Source organism: Centroberyx gerrardi, chromosome 17, assembly GCF_048128805.1.
Source record: "Centroberyx gerrardi isolate f3 chromosome 17, fCenGer3.hap1.cur.20231027, whole genome shotgun sequence".
NCBI classification, from domain to species: Eukaryota; Metazoa; Chordata; class Actinopteri; order Beryciformes; family Berycidae; genus Centroberyx; species Centroberyx gerrardi.
This window is the reverse complement of record NC_136013.1, coordinates 23707378-23722866: the sequence shown is the minus strand read 5'-3', so window position 1 is coordinate 23722866 and position 15489 is coordinate 23707378. Positions and strand designations below refer to the sequence as shown.

Below are 15489 nucleotides of genomic sequence, written 5' to 3'. Positions count from 1 at the left end.
GAGCTTTCACAGATTTTCAGTCAATGAAAAATCTCCCTATGGGGAAATCGTTTAGCTAAACTATGGTTATAGCAATTTATTTGCTAAATCATAAAAATAACTCCAACTAGCTTAATAAATCCAATAATAAATTAATAAATAGGTTAACTAACGTTACACATTTCACACTTGTCCTCGCATATCTTACAGACCTGCCCACTGCATTTGCCTACATGTTCGGCCTGCTGTATGCCTTGAACATGGAGTCCCCTCAAGAGCTGAAGTACACCTTTGAAGTGATTCAGCACATCTTCATGGAACATTCCACCAATTGCACACAGTCGCACACGCGTCAGGAGCTTCAAAACCAAGCTCTTACTCTCTGGTAATTTATCTGAACAAAAGATTATTAGTTGGCAAAACTCAAAAATCTAGTGCAGTAAGTTGCCTTGAAATTTTGAGTTTTCTCAACTTTTTTGTTTTTACAGTGCAGCCTGTCTCTTCTGTTCTCGTTTTTAGCATCCCCGAAAGCACAATTCTATGCCAATTCCTGTAGACTTCGGATATATTCTTCCACGCTTTCGCCTTGTTTCTGTGCCCGCTGATGGAATCATGCCCTCTCATGAATCACATTAACTTTGGGCACAAAATATTTATCCAGTTTATCCAGTACGACCTCATATTTATTTTTTTGTCCCCTTCATTTACGTAGACAAAAGTTTTAACAATGTGTTCAGCCTCGCTTCCAAGCGAATACAAGAGAGTACACACCTGCACTTCTCCCTCTTCTGTGCCAAGCTTGGTGGCTATCCGGTACCTGTGGAACCGCCGCTTTCATTCAGCCCAAAGCTCTGGATGACTGAAATCAAAATTTTCCGGAGGAGGAAATTTTGCCATGTTCTTTTTTGTCGTCTGACACCATGTATTGTTCAATGAACGGCCAGAGAAGGTAGTTATTACCGAACTGTTTAATATACAATGCATGGAGATGTACAACACAGAGGCATGTGTAGGCTACTGGTTTCCTGTCCGGTTGTCACGCATGCGCGCTGCCAGGAACTAACTGGTCCTGTCAGCCTGACTCATTACATTACACATAAAACATGAATATACAATAAAACTTTCATTGTTCAATCTTTTGCTATGAACTATGTTATTTTAGCAGAATAGCCTAGAGGCATACTTTATACTCTTAATATTTGAATCACAAATACATAGTAACTTTGGTGATTAATATAGGGAAAACAATGAAATTGTGAATTGAAAAAAAGTGCTCACTGCAGCAAATGCTCTAAATGGACTGATAATGCAATCACAATAAACAAGTCCTTGCTGATTGCTGATCCATCCTCAAAACTAGTAAGTTTATCAGGTCGTCACTATTTACAGCCTACTTGTTTATCATCTGACAGGCATTTAGAAAAGATCCTGATCATTGTTAGCATCTAACTCATTTTGTTGAATGTATTGTAGGATGTCCATTTGGTCCTTAAGCTGATCTACAGCTACTGGTGGATTCACCAGAGATGTCCCAGCCTTTGAGGTTAAAGCTGGGGGTTTCTCAGCTGGTTTCGGCTTTGGGCCCAGAGGTGGCTTGTCCTTCATCTGTTTTGTCACCTTAAGAAGCTTGTCAAAGTCCTCCTCAACCCTAAAAAACAGAAGGGCAGTGGAAAATATTTTAAAGGGGTATTAAGTAATCTATGACCTTGCAGGAATTGCAACAACTCATTTCCTCCTACACAACTCTCTGATACAGCACCCCCATTGGATTGGTCATATCAATGGGTGGAGATTTTTTGCTCCAAAACAGAAGTTTTTAAAGCCAGAAATCTTAGCACCTGGCCCAGTTATTGTTGAGTCTTGGTATAAATTAATAACCTTATGAACCCCCCACAGATACACTACATGGCCAAAAGTATGTGGACACCTGCTCGTCGAACATCTCATTCAAAAATCGTGGGTATTAACATGGAGTTAGCCCCCTCTTTGCTGCTATAAGAGCCTCCACTCTCCTAGGAAGGCTTTCCACTAAATGTTGGAATAATGTTGCGGGGATTTCTTTCCATTCAGCCACAAGAGCATTAGTGAGGTCTGGCACTGATGTTGGGCAATTAGGCCCGGCTCGCAGTCTGCGTTCCAATTCATCCCAAAGGTGTTTGATGGGGTTGAGGTAAGGCTCTGTGCAGGCCATGGGCGTAGGAAGCAGTTGGCCATTGGGCGGGACAGATTTGGCTAGGGGGGTTTGGATGCATGCTCCCCCGGGGGAATTTTTTTCAAACAATAGCTGTACAATACTCATTTCTAGTAACTTTTAAAAAGGCTATCTGAAAATAAAGAAAGAATCACTCAGGTGCTAAACAAATGACAGATCAGATGTGACGAGTTATTAGGCTTTCAGCCAATCTAGTTTGGCCTGTCTCTCATTAATAACACACTAATAATAATTTCCGTCTTGGAATTACAGTCTTTTATGTAGTTGGGTTTTCCTTCCAACTAACTGCACTGATTACCTGGTTTCTTTTATTTTCATTTATTTTTTGCAGTGCACTGGTCCTTTTTAAGAGCTAAGTGTGTTTTTTCTCCAAGCCCTGCTACAACACTGGCTTTAGCTTGAAAAGATGTTAATTATAAAGTACATACAAAAAGTATGTGTGCTGCTGTCTGCTCCTCACCGATTAAATCAAGCCCTATCAAGTCTATTTCTTATGGCGCACTTTCTAATGAGGAGATACTCTTCATTCAACTTCATTCCGCAATGCTCTGCTGTGAAGCCAGTGGCTTTTCAAAACAAAAGTCCAGCGGTTAATTTTTCAATGCGGAGGCAAAATAACACAATTTAGTGGTTTCTTTTTTAAGGGGGACATTTTAAGCACCTTTTAATATTGGAGGGGACATGTCCCCCCTGTCCCCCGTGCTTCCTACGCCCATGGTGCAGGCCAGTCAAGTTCTTCCACACCGATCTTGACAAACCATTTCTATATGGACCTCACTTTGTGCACAGTGGCACTGTCATGCTGAAATAGGAAAGGGCCTTCCCCAAACTGTTGCCACAAAGTTGGAAGCACACAATCGTCTAGAACAGGGGTATTCAACCATGTGCCATGGAGGGCAGAGTGTATGCAGGTTTTCATTCCAACCAAAGACTACACCAGGTGATTTCACTGATTAACACACCTGTGAAAAAGAACTAAGGGGTTGAATACCCCTGGTCTAGAATGTCACTGTATGCTGTAGTGCCAAGGTTTCCCTTCACTGGAACTAAGTGGCCTATCCTGAACCATGAAACTATGCATTCAGGCACGTAGTGGTCTTCTGGCATCCACTGAACCCAGATTCATCCATCAGACTGCCAGGTGGTGAAGTGTGAATCATCACTCCAGAGAACGCTTTTCCACTGCTCCAGAGTCCAATGGTGGCAAGCTTTACAGCACTCCAACCGACGCTTGACATTACTCATGGTGATCTTAGGCTTGTGTGTGGCTGCTCAGCCATGGAAACCCATTTCATGAAGCTCCTGACGAACAGTTCTTGTGCCGACGTTGCTTCCAGTGGCAGTTTGAAACTCGGAAGTGAGTGTTGCAACCAAGGACAGATGATTTGTACCAAGCGGCCAAAACCACGGGTGAATTTTGAAGCCAATAAGGAAGTGGCTGAAAGCTGCAATTCCTCTACCGCTAGATGCTGGCTCCAAAAAGCCTCCAATAATAAGGTCCCAAAGTCTAACTGTGCGCTCACACCAGAAGCGTCATGAGCACCGCTGGGCGCTCTGGTCGCTGGCTGCTTGCTGCCAGCCCTCAGCAGTCGTCGCTAGGGGGCGGGGCGTTCAAGCAGCGCTGCAGACATCACGTTCGGTTGTGGCCAATATATCAAGTTTGTAGTAGAGCTATTCGGCAGGCCTGCCGTGAACTGTGACAAGCATGATCAAATAAACAAACTTCCACGTTTTCCTGAAAAATATACCTAGTCTGTATTTCATAAAATAATGCTACCACATGCTTCTGGCATTTGTATTTAAGGTAGTAGCACAGAAAATTTAATTTTACTACTTCTACACTGTACAGTAGGCCTAATCACGCTTACCAGAAATCCCTACTATCTCTGACACCTTCTTCCATGAATCATTTTTTTTGTTCATGTCTCTGTAAACAAACAAGGACGGGTCATACAGCTCCGGGAAACCGGAGACTGCAACAATCAGTTTTTCCTCCATTGTCAGTATGGAACAAATATTTGCTAGGAACTTCAGTACAAAGGGAGACAGCGGGAAGAAAATCAAATCCTGATCTGCAATTGGTTGCTGCTTCAGCACGTCGCTGAAGCAGCAACTCAACTGTTCAGCAACTCAACTGTTCAGCTCAGCTCAACTCAACTTCAACTCGTCGCTCTGGTCGCTGGCATCGCGCCGGACGCCTCTCGTCGCCATCTCCCTTTCAAAATGAATGACTGCCGGCCGCTTTTGTAGCTCATGACGCTTTTGGTGTGAGCGCACAGTAAGGCTCAGCCCTGCTGTCCCATTAGTCATAGAGATGTGAAACACATATGTATCTGATCATGCTGAACAATTTTGCCTCCAGGACCCATAAAGTCCACCTAAAAAATGAGTCAGAATGACACCAAATTTGATATGCAGGCTTCTTAGACTTGCCTCTTCTCCACCGGCCACACCCATTGTCTGATACCCCAAGTCAGAAAATGAGAATAAAATACTTAAGTCTTTTATGTGTTTCATTACTTTCATTACTATGAATTGTTGAATGCGTGGTTAGGTTCACCCTTTCCAAAAACTCATCTTCCTCTAATGCCATGTCGGTGTCACCCTTTTTCTGGCATAATGCCACTGATCAGGGTTTCCCATTATCAAGGTGAGACGTTTGTCAAGGAAAGAGAGCTCCAGTGTCCCCTTGCCCCGCTGACAGCGTCTTGGCATCAAACTTTATTGGACCATTTCTTTTAACTTTTTTTATAAAGGGTCCGACTCACAGGCAGCATTAACTGCTGCTGTGACATGTTGCCAAACAAATTTTGTATGGTTGGTGATATCAGAACTGAGGCCACCGAACAATACCTCTGACCTCACCTTGACCTCCCAACATGCAGGGCAATTGTGGTAGTAAATGAGATGGGATCTGAGGCTCGTTCACGTGTGCAAAATTACAAGTTGATTGGGAATCTACGCAGTTTTATAAACGAGGCCACAGCACTTTGGAGATTTTTGAAGTGTCAGATTTTCAGTGGAATCAAATGAACATACAAATAGCCCCCCTCTCCCCGTCCCCCTCCGGCCCAAACTCAGAGTTCACAGTCGGCCTGGCTCATACCTGAAGAGTTCATCTGTGTCTTCATCCAGTCCTAAGCCAGAGGATTTTGCCTGGTCATATGCTGTTGGAAGCAGCAAGGAGTCTCCCAGAGTCACTGTCCCACCAAGGTCTTGATCCTCAAACAACTTCAGATTCCCTGTTCAAAGATGTTGTTCAGCCAAAAAGCACCACTGTGCATAATACAAGGTAATATTGTAGGTAAATCTGATTCCGTCATGTGCTTTCATTCCCTAAAATAAAACATATTTTACATTGAATACCAACAGAGTACATTTTTTTTAACTATTTGTATTAAGCCTAGACCAGTATGGGTTTTAGAATTAGATATTTTTTAAGTGGTGCTGCCGATAGTTGATATTTGGTGCCGATAGTATTTCAGGGTGGAAAAGCCTCTGAAACATAATTTTGACCATCATGACACACTAAAACTCTCAATTTAAACCCAGACTAATGAAATTCTTTTAGGGTTAGCAGGCACACTCCTTAAGGTAGAGTGCCCCCCCTCACCCTATTCAGTGGTAAGGAATCTCTGGGATACATTACTGCCTTAAATGAAGAATTTACAGATGTAGCTGTGGTCAGGGAGGAACTGCCATCATACTGGAGGTGGACGACATGACTGGTCAGTATCCAATATTTAATTATTGACCACTGGTCTAACTCTAATTTGGTCCATGATTAAGAGTCTTCCTCTATAATCTTTATGCTACTACCACACCACCATGTTTGTTAGAAATTGTGTGCAGGACATTTTTGCTGCGTTGTGCTCACCTTCCTCAGCTGGAAAATGAAATAAGTCTGTTTCTGTAGGTTCACAGTCTCCAAACAGCGATACCTTCTTCACAGGTTTAGGCTGCAGAGGCGGCTTGGCCTTCTTCTTACACCTGGTTGGAAGGGTAGTGTTGAGGCAGTGCCATTGAAGAGATCAATGTTGAGGGTCGAAGATAAATTATTTCCCCTTACTTTGTGTCTCCCAGAGGTCCAAGGTATGGCTCTTCATCTTCGTCATCTCCCTCTTCCTCCGTGGGCTTCCCTGACTGAAGGTCAGGTCCTTTCCTGGGAAGCGATGCCCCGGCGTCCTGGAAGAAGTTGACTTCATCCTCATCTGGCTCTTCACCGAGTAAAACACTCCTAGTTTTGATGTCTGCTTCAGCAGATTTAGCACCTGTAACAATATATACAGCTGCTCAAAATGTTTATTCACCTTGTTTACTTTTTGTTCATGTTGTCGTGCAAAAAAAAAAAAATCTGAACACATTTACTTTACAGGCTTTTGAGAAATAATACCATGGCAGAGTGGAGCATTACCTAAGAACTCCAGCACCTCTGAACAGGCAGCAAGTGTGGGATTCTTAGCGATAAACTTGACAAGTTCATCAAAGGCCGCCCGGCGCTCTCGAATGTCAGTCTCTCCCACAAACAAGGCCTTGCGTGGCATGGCTGGCAAGGCAATTTTTGGATACTGGGCAACCAGTCTGTTATGGAACTCATCCATGTCGCTGTACTTCTTGGAAACCTGTACAAGACGAAAGCCAAATCAGTTTTACTCCATGACACAAATACTCAGGGATTTCGAACCAGCTGGCAGGGGCGTCAATTCACTACCAAAACAGACCCACTTGTATCCACTAAATTTCTGGGGACAAGAGGCACAATTAGGGATTATTATTTTTATAAATTTTTATATTATCATTATTATTATTATTATTATTATTTGGTCATCGTGATAAATTAAGTCACCAAACAATCACATCTTATAAGGAACACATTCACATCTTCAATGCTCCCCTGATGAGATTTTTTTGGATATGACTTCCAAACAGATTTCTAGCAGTCTTTGCTTGATCTTTACTCTCCAACAGCCATGTTTTTACTTTGACCGTCATGAATTTTAGAGTTTATCCAAAGGGTAAAAATTGGCTTTGCGTTCAATTCAAGGCTTGTGCTGGGCTAGCACCTGGTTACATTGCTGAGCTTTTAACCCCATATGGGATCGGCGAGGAGAGCTTTTTTGGTCGTTCCAAATTCCAAGGTGAAGACCAAGGGTGACCGGGTGTTCTCCAGGTCCCCTAGACTCTGAAATTACCTGCCTGAGGAGATCAGGCGAACCAGCTTCAGTGTCTCTCTTATATACACTTCTTTTTTAGACCTGCTCTTAATTAATTTGTTTTTCTGGGAATGTATTTGTATTATGTATTTTACTTTGTCTTGTATCCTTTCTCTTACTATTATTACTTTTCTTTTACTGCTGTGAATCACTTTGTGTGTTTTGATAAGTGCTATATAAATAAAGTTAATATTTTTATTATTATAAAGTATTAGGATTCATTTGTATTTGGTCTCCCTTACTCTCTACAACCACACAAATATATCTATATACACACACAGCTACTGTAGATGTAACTAATACAGGCAGCAATAGTGACATCAAGTGGTTTAACCATTAATTTCAGAGTAAAGGCTAACCTATGCAAGCCCCCTATCACTAACAGGGTGGAAAAATGTTAGGCCTATTTGTTTCATTGATAGCTATCAAAGATTGTTGTTTGCCGTCAGTTCAATTATCTAAATTCATGTTCAATCAACAAACAAATTCCGCTATCATTTACCTTTTTTTCCTTTGTCAGTGTTGTCGCTCTCCAATGTCTGGAGGGTTAGGGTTATTATTATCATTTGATTTTCCTGATAGTTATTTACTAATACTTAAACATGCTTATTTATTAAGTATTTTCAAAAGCTGTATATATATATATATATATATATAGTTAATGTCTTTTACAGCTTTGTTTACCCCTTGCCGATTATGGGGATATTGATAGCCAATGAATGCATTGCTAAGTGATTGAATTTCGGGTTTGTCAATTTTTTTCTGATAATTTTTCAAGCCGTTTTTGGTCCATCTGTATGGTTGAATTGTGCTATGTAATTTATTGGGCTCTGTACCCTGATGGTAACACTCAGGTTGTTTCAGATAGGCAGTAATTTTGCTGTGGTCAGATTAGGGTTGGGCGGTAATACGGTAATACTGTATCCCGGGGTATTTGAAAATAGCAACGGTGTCCGTTTCATTACCGTCATAAAAAAATTTCTGGCAGAAGAAGAGGAGAGAGATGCCCAACCTGCACCCCCCAAAAAAAAGATAACTTTGGGCAGTCTCTTGCAAAAAAAAGCTGATGCAGCGGGCGCGGCAGGTCCCGTCGGACTCGGCACCACAGAGGAGCAAGCAGAATCAGAGATGAATGCCTATTGTCGTGAGCCTGTGATTCACGGAGACGAAGATCCCCTTCTCTGGTGGAAGTCAAATGGAGCCAGCCGCTTTCCGCTGATGTCGAGGGTGGCCCGAAAGTACTTGTGCGCGTGTGCCACAAGCTCACCATCAGAGCGGGTGTTCAGCACCGCAGGCAAAGTTGTAAGTCCGTTACGTGCCCTGCTCAAGCTGGAAAAAGTAAATACCGTATTTCCTCTAATAGTGGCCTGTAGTCAATTAAAAGCCGATAATGGCCGGGGCCGTGGTCGACACGAACAAATAAAGGCCGGCCTCAAATACAGGCCGGGGGAAAAAACTAGGTCAAAACCTAGTACATGGCTGGACCGTGTCCGTCTCCTCTCTCCGCCACTGTCCTCTCCACCGCGCCCACAGCCCGCATTGATCCTCCTGATCCAAGCCCCGGACCCCCGCCGAAATCTCGGCCGGATCACCGGGAACACATCGGCGCCCAGGTTCAGTTAGCTTCAGTTAGCTTCAGCTTACATGCAAACAACGGTGGATACCGGTAAACTCCTGGTGCCTGTTTGTAACTGTAGTTTGTAGTAACGTACAAGTGCCACAAGACGGCTCGGCCAGCGGAAGTCTCTGGAGCATGCCGTCGTCGATTACCGTAATTATCATAATGCATTGCAGTAACAAAAAAACGTCTACCTAACGTACCGTAACAGAAGCAGATCAGAAAACAAGGAGGCTTCGTACTAAAATAGGAGCAAATATACTTATCAAACAGAGGGAATTAGAAATAAAGATAGATGACATGTTGTTAATTTTGTACATGTTTTGTTATTGTTTCAATATTCTGTTGTAAATATGCAACGTTTGCTATTCCGTTTCTGATGTTGTTCAGAGAATAAAACTGGAACATGTATCACATTTTTGTCGTGTGAAAATCACAGTTGAAGTGCACTGCAGCCACCTTGTGGCGGGAAACGGTATAGCAGCGACTACATAAATTCATCATTTGGAATTGGCGGCTCCCTCCAAGCCATACAATGTGATTTTTAATCAGATGGTAATACCGTATACCGCGGGAAAATTTGGGGAAGGTTTAACGGTGTCAAAAATTGGATACCGCCCAACCCTAGGTCAGATAGTGTTGTTTGTGGGCCGATTGTGAATGCTCATGTCTATCTATGTCTGTAATCATCAACAGTACTACAACCAACAGGTGAGCTACAGTATACTGACCATAAGAGTCTCCTCTTTGAAATATAGGCCTAGGTATCACTGATTAAAGACAGAAATGGCATCTTTACTTCCTTGATTTGATGTATTTCTTGTTGAAACAGGATCTTGGGGCGGGACATAACGCAGTGAGGGATCATTCAAAATTGTAAAGCAATGGAATATCAGTCAGGGAGAGAAAGGCAGTTTTATTGGACAAGAGGGACGGAGGGGAGGGACTGTTCAAAAATCTGTGATGGTTTTATTGGTTGGAATTTCTATTTACGCCTACTGGTGTAGCATGAGGTCACCATTAACGACTATTAACTCTATTTTCCAGGAAGTAAAAGTAATGGGGACTTTAAAATGATACCCAATTCCATGATGAGCAAATTATTTCTTTTAGTGTGGATTAAGAGAATTAATGTTCAGTTTCATGAGGATGAAAAGTGTGTATATGGTGTTAACAGATGTTGGAAGCTGCACTGGACCCTCTGATCAGACTGCCATGATTGTTAATGAGGTAGACCTAGGCAAGCTAGGCAAGGGGAAGAGACTGATAGTTTTTTTTTTGGCATTTCTTTTGGGATACCCCCCCAGACGTAAATTTCAAACTGTCCCTTTGTAATGACCGACTGACACGAGTGCAGATGAATATTATTTACAATTCTCAGAATCTGTTTTTTCTGCCCAGGTTAAGAGCACATACCACCAGTTGGATGGTGTCTCCAGGCTTATGCCTTGGGGATTTGAAGGCTGCGAGCCTTGTGACCACAACGATCTGGTACTCGACATGGCCGGTCATCATGGCCCCACGAACCTCCTGGTAGAGAGGGACCTGGAGGTCGATGCCTGTGGTCTCATTCTGTAGGGGTCTGGTGAGAAAAGAACACGATTCGTTCATCTGCAAGCACCACACGATAGACACATTATAGATTCTTCAATATATTCTCTCCCTCTCTCTTCTGCAAAAAGAATCAACTTTTGTTCCTAAAAACACTCTTAGTTTGCATGAGTAGACTGCATAAAACAAGAAGGTGTGCAGGTCAACATTTTGTGCCAAAGTGCCCCTTTTCAGTGAAATAATATTATTTTCTAACATAATTATTATGACTGTTGAAAATCCTGCCCCACAGCTCCTGACTGATGGGCAGTCTTTAAACGAATGCCAGCTGCCGACCTCTGCTGTTCTGGCAGTGGCACACCGGGGATCCTCTTTGTTTGGTCAAGGTTACGTTGACTGCATTGACAAGTTTAAGTTTTTTTGTTCTTTTTCCAATGTATATTCAGTGAAAGTCAAAGCTTGATTTCCCATGTTTAGAATTTTTTGTTTGCTTAATATAGCGGTCTTTGTTATTCTTTATCATGTAATCTGTGACCTTGATTCCCAATTGAATGCAGTTATGCCAATTTATAAGCTATGACTGTTTGGATTTTCATACTGAGGTTATCTTCTAAATACTAGGCCTACTGTGATGGTTACCAATAGAAATATTTCCTATGTCTGATTTTGTTTCATTCATCTCATTTCTTTCAACTCATTGTGTTAATCCTCTTGGAATCATTAGTCACCAGGTAATTAAGTCCTACTCTACTCAAAAGTTTAATTATGACACTTTTTATTATTTCAGTCCATATCCTTGCTAGAAAACAAAAATTACTATAAATTACAAATCTTAGCCACAAATCCTGCTCTCCACCCCTACTGATCAACCAGACCCAGCTGGTGCAGGGTGTCCGGACAGCGACCGTAACCTAAAATATTTGACAGGCATTACTAAAACGTTAGCTAACTATATTTTGTTATTTTTCTCTCTGTGGCTAGCCAGCCCAACACTATGCCAATTCCGGTCATGATCAAGCCTGTGTTGCAACACAGCTAACTGCAACAGTTGTAATGTTTGCAAACTGTTACTTGCCAGCCACTGATTCATCTAGATCAGGGGTCAGCAAGTAAATTTGGCCTCGGGCCAATTTTTTCTAGGTTATTAGATGGCAGGCCAGAACATAACTAGAAGCAAAAGCTCAATTTAAGACACTGGATTTAAAAAGTTACCTGTGTTATCAGTAGGCTATGATGAGGTGTGTGTGTGTCAATGGGAGTCAAGGGATAGTGATTAGAATCTCTGATTGGATTATGTTTTTTTATTTTGAAACATTTTGTTTGGATGGAAAATTATCAAGATATAAAATATTTTGGTCCCTGCATTCTCCTCCATGAATGCAATTAAGACACATGAGAGGAACAGGCTGACAAACAAAAACGTGGATAATTGCTTGCGCATCTCAATGGATATCCAGAAAATTGTGACCAACAGGAGATGCAATTTTTCACATTAACACTACACGGCCCATAGACAACGCCAGTGGGCGTTGTGAATTTATTTTTGTCATTTATTTTTCTGCTCCTTTAATAACGTTTGCTAAAAATACAGACTGCAAAGCATAATGTGGCTTTGTAAGTAATATAGACCTAGAAAAGGAGATATTTGAGTTTTGTGGCTATTTTTACAAAACGCCCTTCTCCGGCCGTGGCTGCGGTCAGGACATGTGGCACCAGCCACAGGTGCGAAATGCTCTCTCCTCCGATTTGCATTTAGTTCTTGTGCTTCTGTTTTGCTGAAATATAAGTTGGATCAAAGTATTGAATTGCATTCTTATTTCATGAAGACAATGTCATTATTGTTATCATTAAATCATTTCATTTTCAGCACCAGGCGGGCGCTGTCCACAGCTATTGATAGTACTAACCGTTTCAGCACCACATGGTTGCGCCGCCTGCCTGTTCAGTGAAACGCAGCCGTCATCCAGCCTCATCATAACTTAAATAGCCTGTAACTTGAGCATTTTTTAAGTGGGGGAAAATTCTTTACTTGGACATTATATTGGGGACTCTCATAGTTGGCCCAAGACTGTTAAATGAATTAAAACAAATAAATTAATTAATTAAAAGAATTCTAAAATAATATGGGGGGCCAAAAAATATTGCTGGGCCATTGCCGACCCCTGATCTAGATGTTCATTAAGATTAGAAGTCATAACCTAATTGAATCTATCTTAATATTGCCTGTTGCACATACAGTGTAGATCACTTGATGAGAATGATGTTTAGTACTAATCAATATTCCTATATGTGATCCTAAAGAGACACCGTACTGTCTTATGTCACAAGCTCTCTGGTTTAACACACTCTACCACTTGGCTTCCTTCAAAAGAAAGAAGAAAAAAACAGAAAGATGAGAGCAGTAGTCAGAGGGAGCATATCTTTATCCAGTTAGATAAAAACAACAGGAGCAGTAATTAGTTACATTACTCCTCCTTACGCCTCCTTGTTGGCGCCGGTGGGTTGTTTCACATTGCTGTGTTGCCTTATTGAGATGCTTTGATGAATTCGATGTTGTGTCTTTCGCTGTGGAAAGCGTAACCAATCCTGAAACTAATGTGTGCTGACATATAAACCAATATCCACAAACGCGGGCCAGCTGTGTTGCTGTTTTCACCTGTTTTCTAAAGCTTGTTGTCAAAATCCGGGCCGACTCGTAGCTCCCCCCAGCCTATTCAGTAGTTTTTCTTTTTTTAAAAAAAAAACTAGCTTGTCTCCTCCCTCGCTGTTTGAAAGCGGCACTCTCCCCCTCCCATTCCTGAAAATAATTCTGGTAATGGCGGAATCGATGAAGCGAGTGAGTAAACTTGTTCAACTTATAAACTTGCTACCTACCTCTTCACTTGTCATTGTGGGACATGTAACCTTCAGCGGGAGAAAAATATGGCAAAGTGAGACTGGTAACCAGCGACACTTCTCAGTAGGTAATTAGTGCCGAACCCAATTAAATAGCCTAATCTGGAAATTTAAAATTGCCTTTCTAAGGCAAAGGTACATAGGCCTAACTCATACAATATGAGGACTGAGGACCTTTACTGAATCGCGTGGAGCCACTGTTCAATTCGGCAGACATATAAACCAACAAGCATACCTTATTTCAATAACATTTTAACTTTTACAATTTAGCCTGCTATTCCCAGTGTTGGGGAAGCTACTTTGAAAGCATAGCTTTGCAAGCTACCAATTACTTCACACTGGAAGTAGTTGAACTACAGCAAAGCTACCCTAGGGAGAAATCTAGTTTGGTTAACTAAAGCTACTTAGAAAAAGTAGTTCAAACTACTTTGTAAAAAAAATGATCAAATTGACAATGTACATGTGATACGAAATTATGACAAAATATAATACAAAACAGTCACATGCCAGCAAAAAATGCCACTCAATTGAGTTTATTGCAAAAAGAGCCCACTTGTTCACAGGTCATACATAAACCAAAAAATAAAATACCCCACTATTCATGGGAAAGTGCAAGGAATGTCAGCTTTGGTTTTGTATACAATGTCCATCAGTCAGACACCTGCCTTCCAGAAACTAGAGTCCAGGTGGGGGTATTGCAGCAAGCAGGATTACTCAGTTAGCCAGGTAACTTCTAAAATAGCATGCAACAACTTCTTAAACTTAAAAATAAAAAATCATTCCTTTCCTTTAATGGCCCAAAATTGTATGTAGTTTGTAGTTTCAGTAGTTAACTACACAAACAATGACAAAAAAGTAATTTAACTACTTGAATCACTATGCAAATATGAATGTAATTGAACTACAAGCAAGCTAAAGTAAAATGTTGTTAAACTACTAGTTTAATTACGTGTAGTTCACTACTCAACAACACTGGCTATTCCCACATTTTTTTCCACCAAAATACACCGTGGAGGGTGGTAGTGACCAGTGTAAACCAATTATAAAAGTTGACATTTTTGTGCTACTTGGTGGAATACGTGTATGCCGAATTAAAGAATGGCTCTTAAAGATTCAGAAAAAACATATTGAGTCACATTTTAAGAGGTAGTCTATGTAGTTTGGCCACTTTAGTCAGACATTTGAATGCAGTTTGGCATGACGTTTTCTCCGTAGCCTACAAGAGAGAGCGCGGTAGGATGTTGGGCTCTATTTCAGCAGTTGACTTTTTGTCTCGTGCCTTAGTATTTATTGTCTGTATTATCACCTATTCCACTATGCATTCCTTAAGACAAACTAAACGCATGTTAGCACTTTTGAAGTCGCTTGTTAACAAAGTTTGTTCTCCTACCTGCTGGTTATTAATCCGTCGGGCATGATGACGTTTGGTTATGAAGTAGTAGTAAGTGAGTGATTTGCTTTCCTTTTGTCATTTGCTCGATAAAATTACTTTGCAGACATGACAGTAAGGAAAAAGACACGGGACAGTGCGCTGTAGAAAATCAACTCTCTTCCTAGTTTCCGGTCTCCTGACTTTTGCGTAGCACCCATTTACCACCAGTTCTACACCTAAACCATTGTCAAGCAGCCAGAATAAAACATGTGACTTCCAGTCACAACTTTCAAAATAAAACCCTGACTGACTAATATGTGCTGCATTTTTTTATTTTTATTTTATTAGACTAGTAATTCAAAGTACAGCAGTGAAAACACATGATGCAGCCTACATTTACGGAGGAAGCTGTGGTAAATGAAAATACTATTGCTGTTGCTTGCTTTTTGTGTTTGTTTTGTTTTGTGTTTTTTTTTTTTTTTTCATTTTTTCATAGACCTGTGCAAGATACCATGTTTGCAGGGCTCATGCGATGTGTTGTCCTATACACAAAAATACATCATTTTGAAGGTCCGGTCTTTTTTTGGCAGCTCTGGATCTCCTTAAACTTTGAAACCATAACATGACTGGGACTGGCTTAAAGTCGAGA

At 41.3% G+C, this 15489-nt stretch overlaps 1 protein-coding gene across 1 annotated transcript; it reads right to left on the bottom strand.

Annotated features, from left to right (window-relative positions):
• Nucleotides 1-932: 932 nt before the first annotated feature.
• Nucleotides 933-15081, bottom strand: hs1bp3 (HCLS1 binding protein 3). Its single transcript, XM_071903601.2, has 7 exons — nucleotides 14859-15081; nucleotides 10439-10604; nucleotides 6606-6813; nucleotides 6261-6462; nucleotides 6069-6181; nucleotides 5298-5433; nucleotides 933-1627 (listed from the first exon to the last, which is right to left on the bottom strand). Exons 1-7 carry the CDS (start codon nucleotides 14882-14884, stop codon nucleotides 1396-1398), a joined length of 1083 nt encoding a protein of 360 aa, XP_071759702.2. The 5' UTR covers nucleotides 14885-15081; the 3' UTR covers nucleotides 933-1395.
• Nucleotides 15082-15489: the final 408 nt, after the last annotated feature.

Coding starts and splice junctions, on each gene's coding strand:
- hs1bp3 (XM_071903601.2), bottom strand. CDS start 14,884: ATGCCCGACGGATTAATAACCAGCAG. Junction 6,814..10,438: donor GAGACACCATCCAACTGGTG/GTATGTGCTCTT, acceptor CGTCTTGTACAG/GTTTCCAAGAAGTACAGCGA. Junction 5,434..6,068: donor TCATTTTCCAGCTGAGGAAG/GTGAGCACAACG, acceptor ATCTTTGAACAG/GGAATCTGAAGTTGTTTGAG.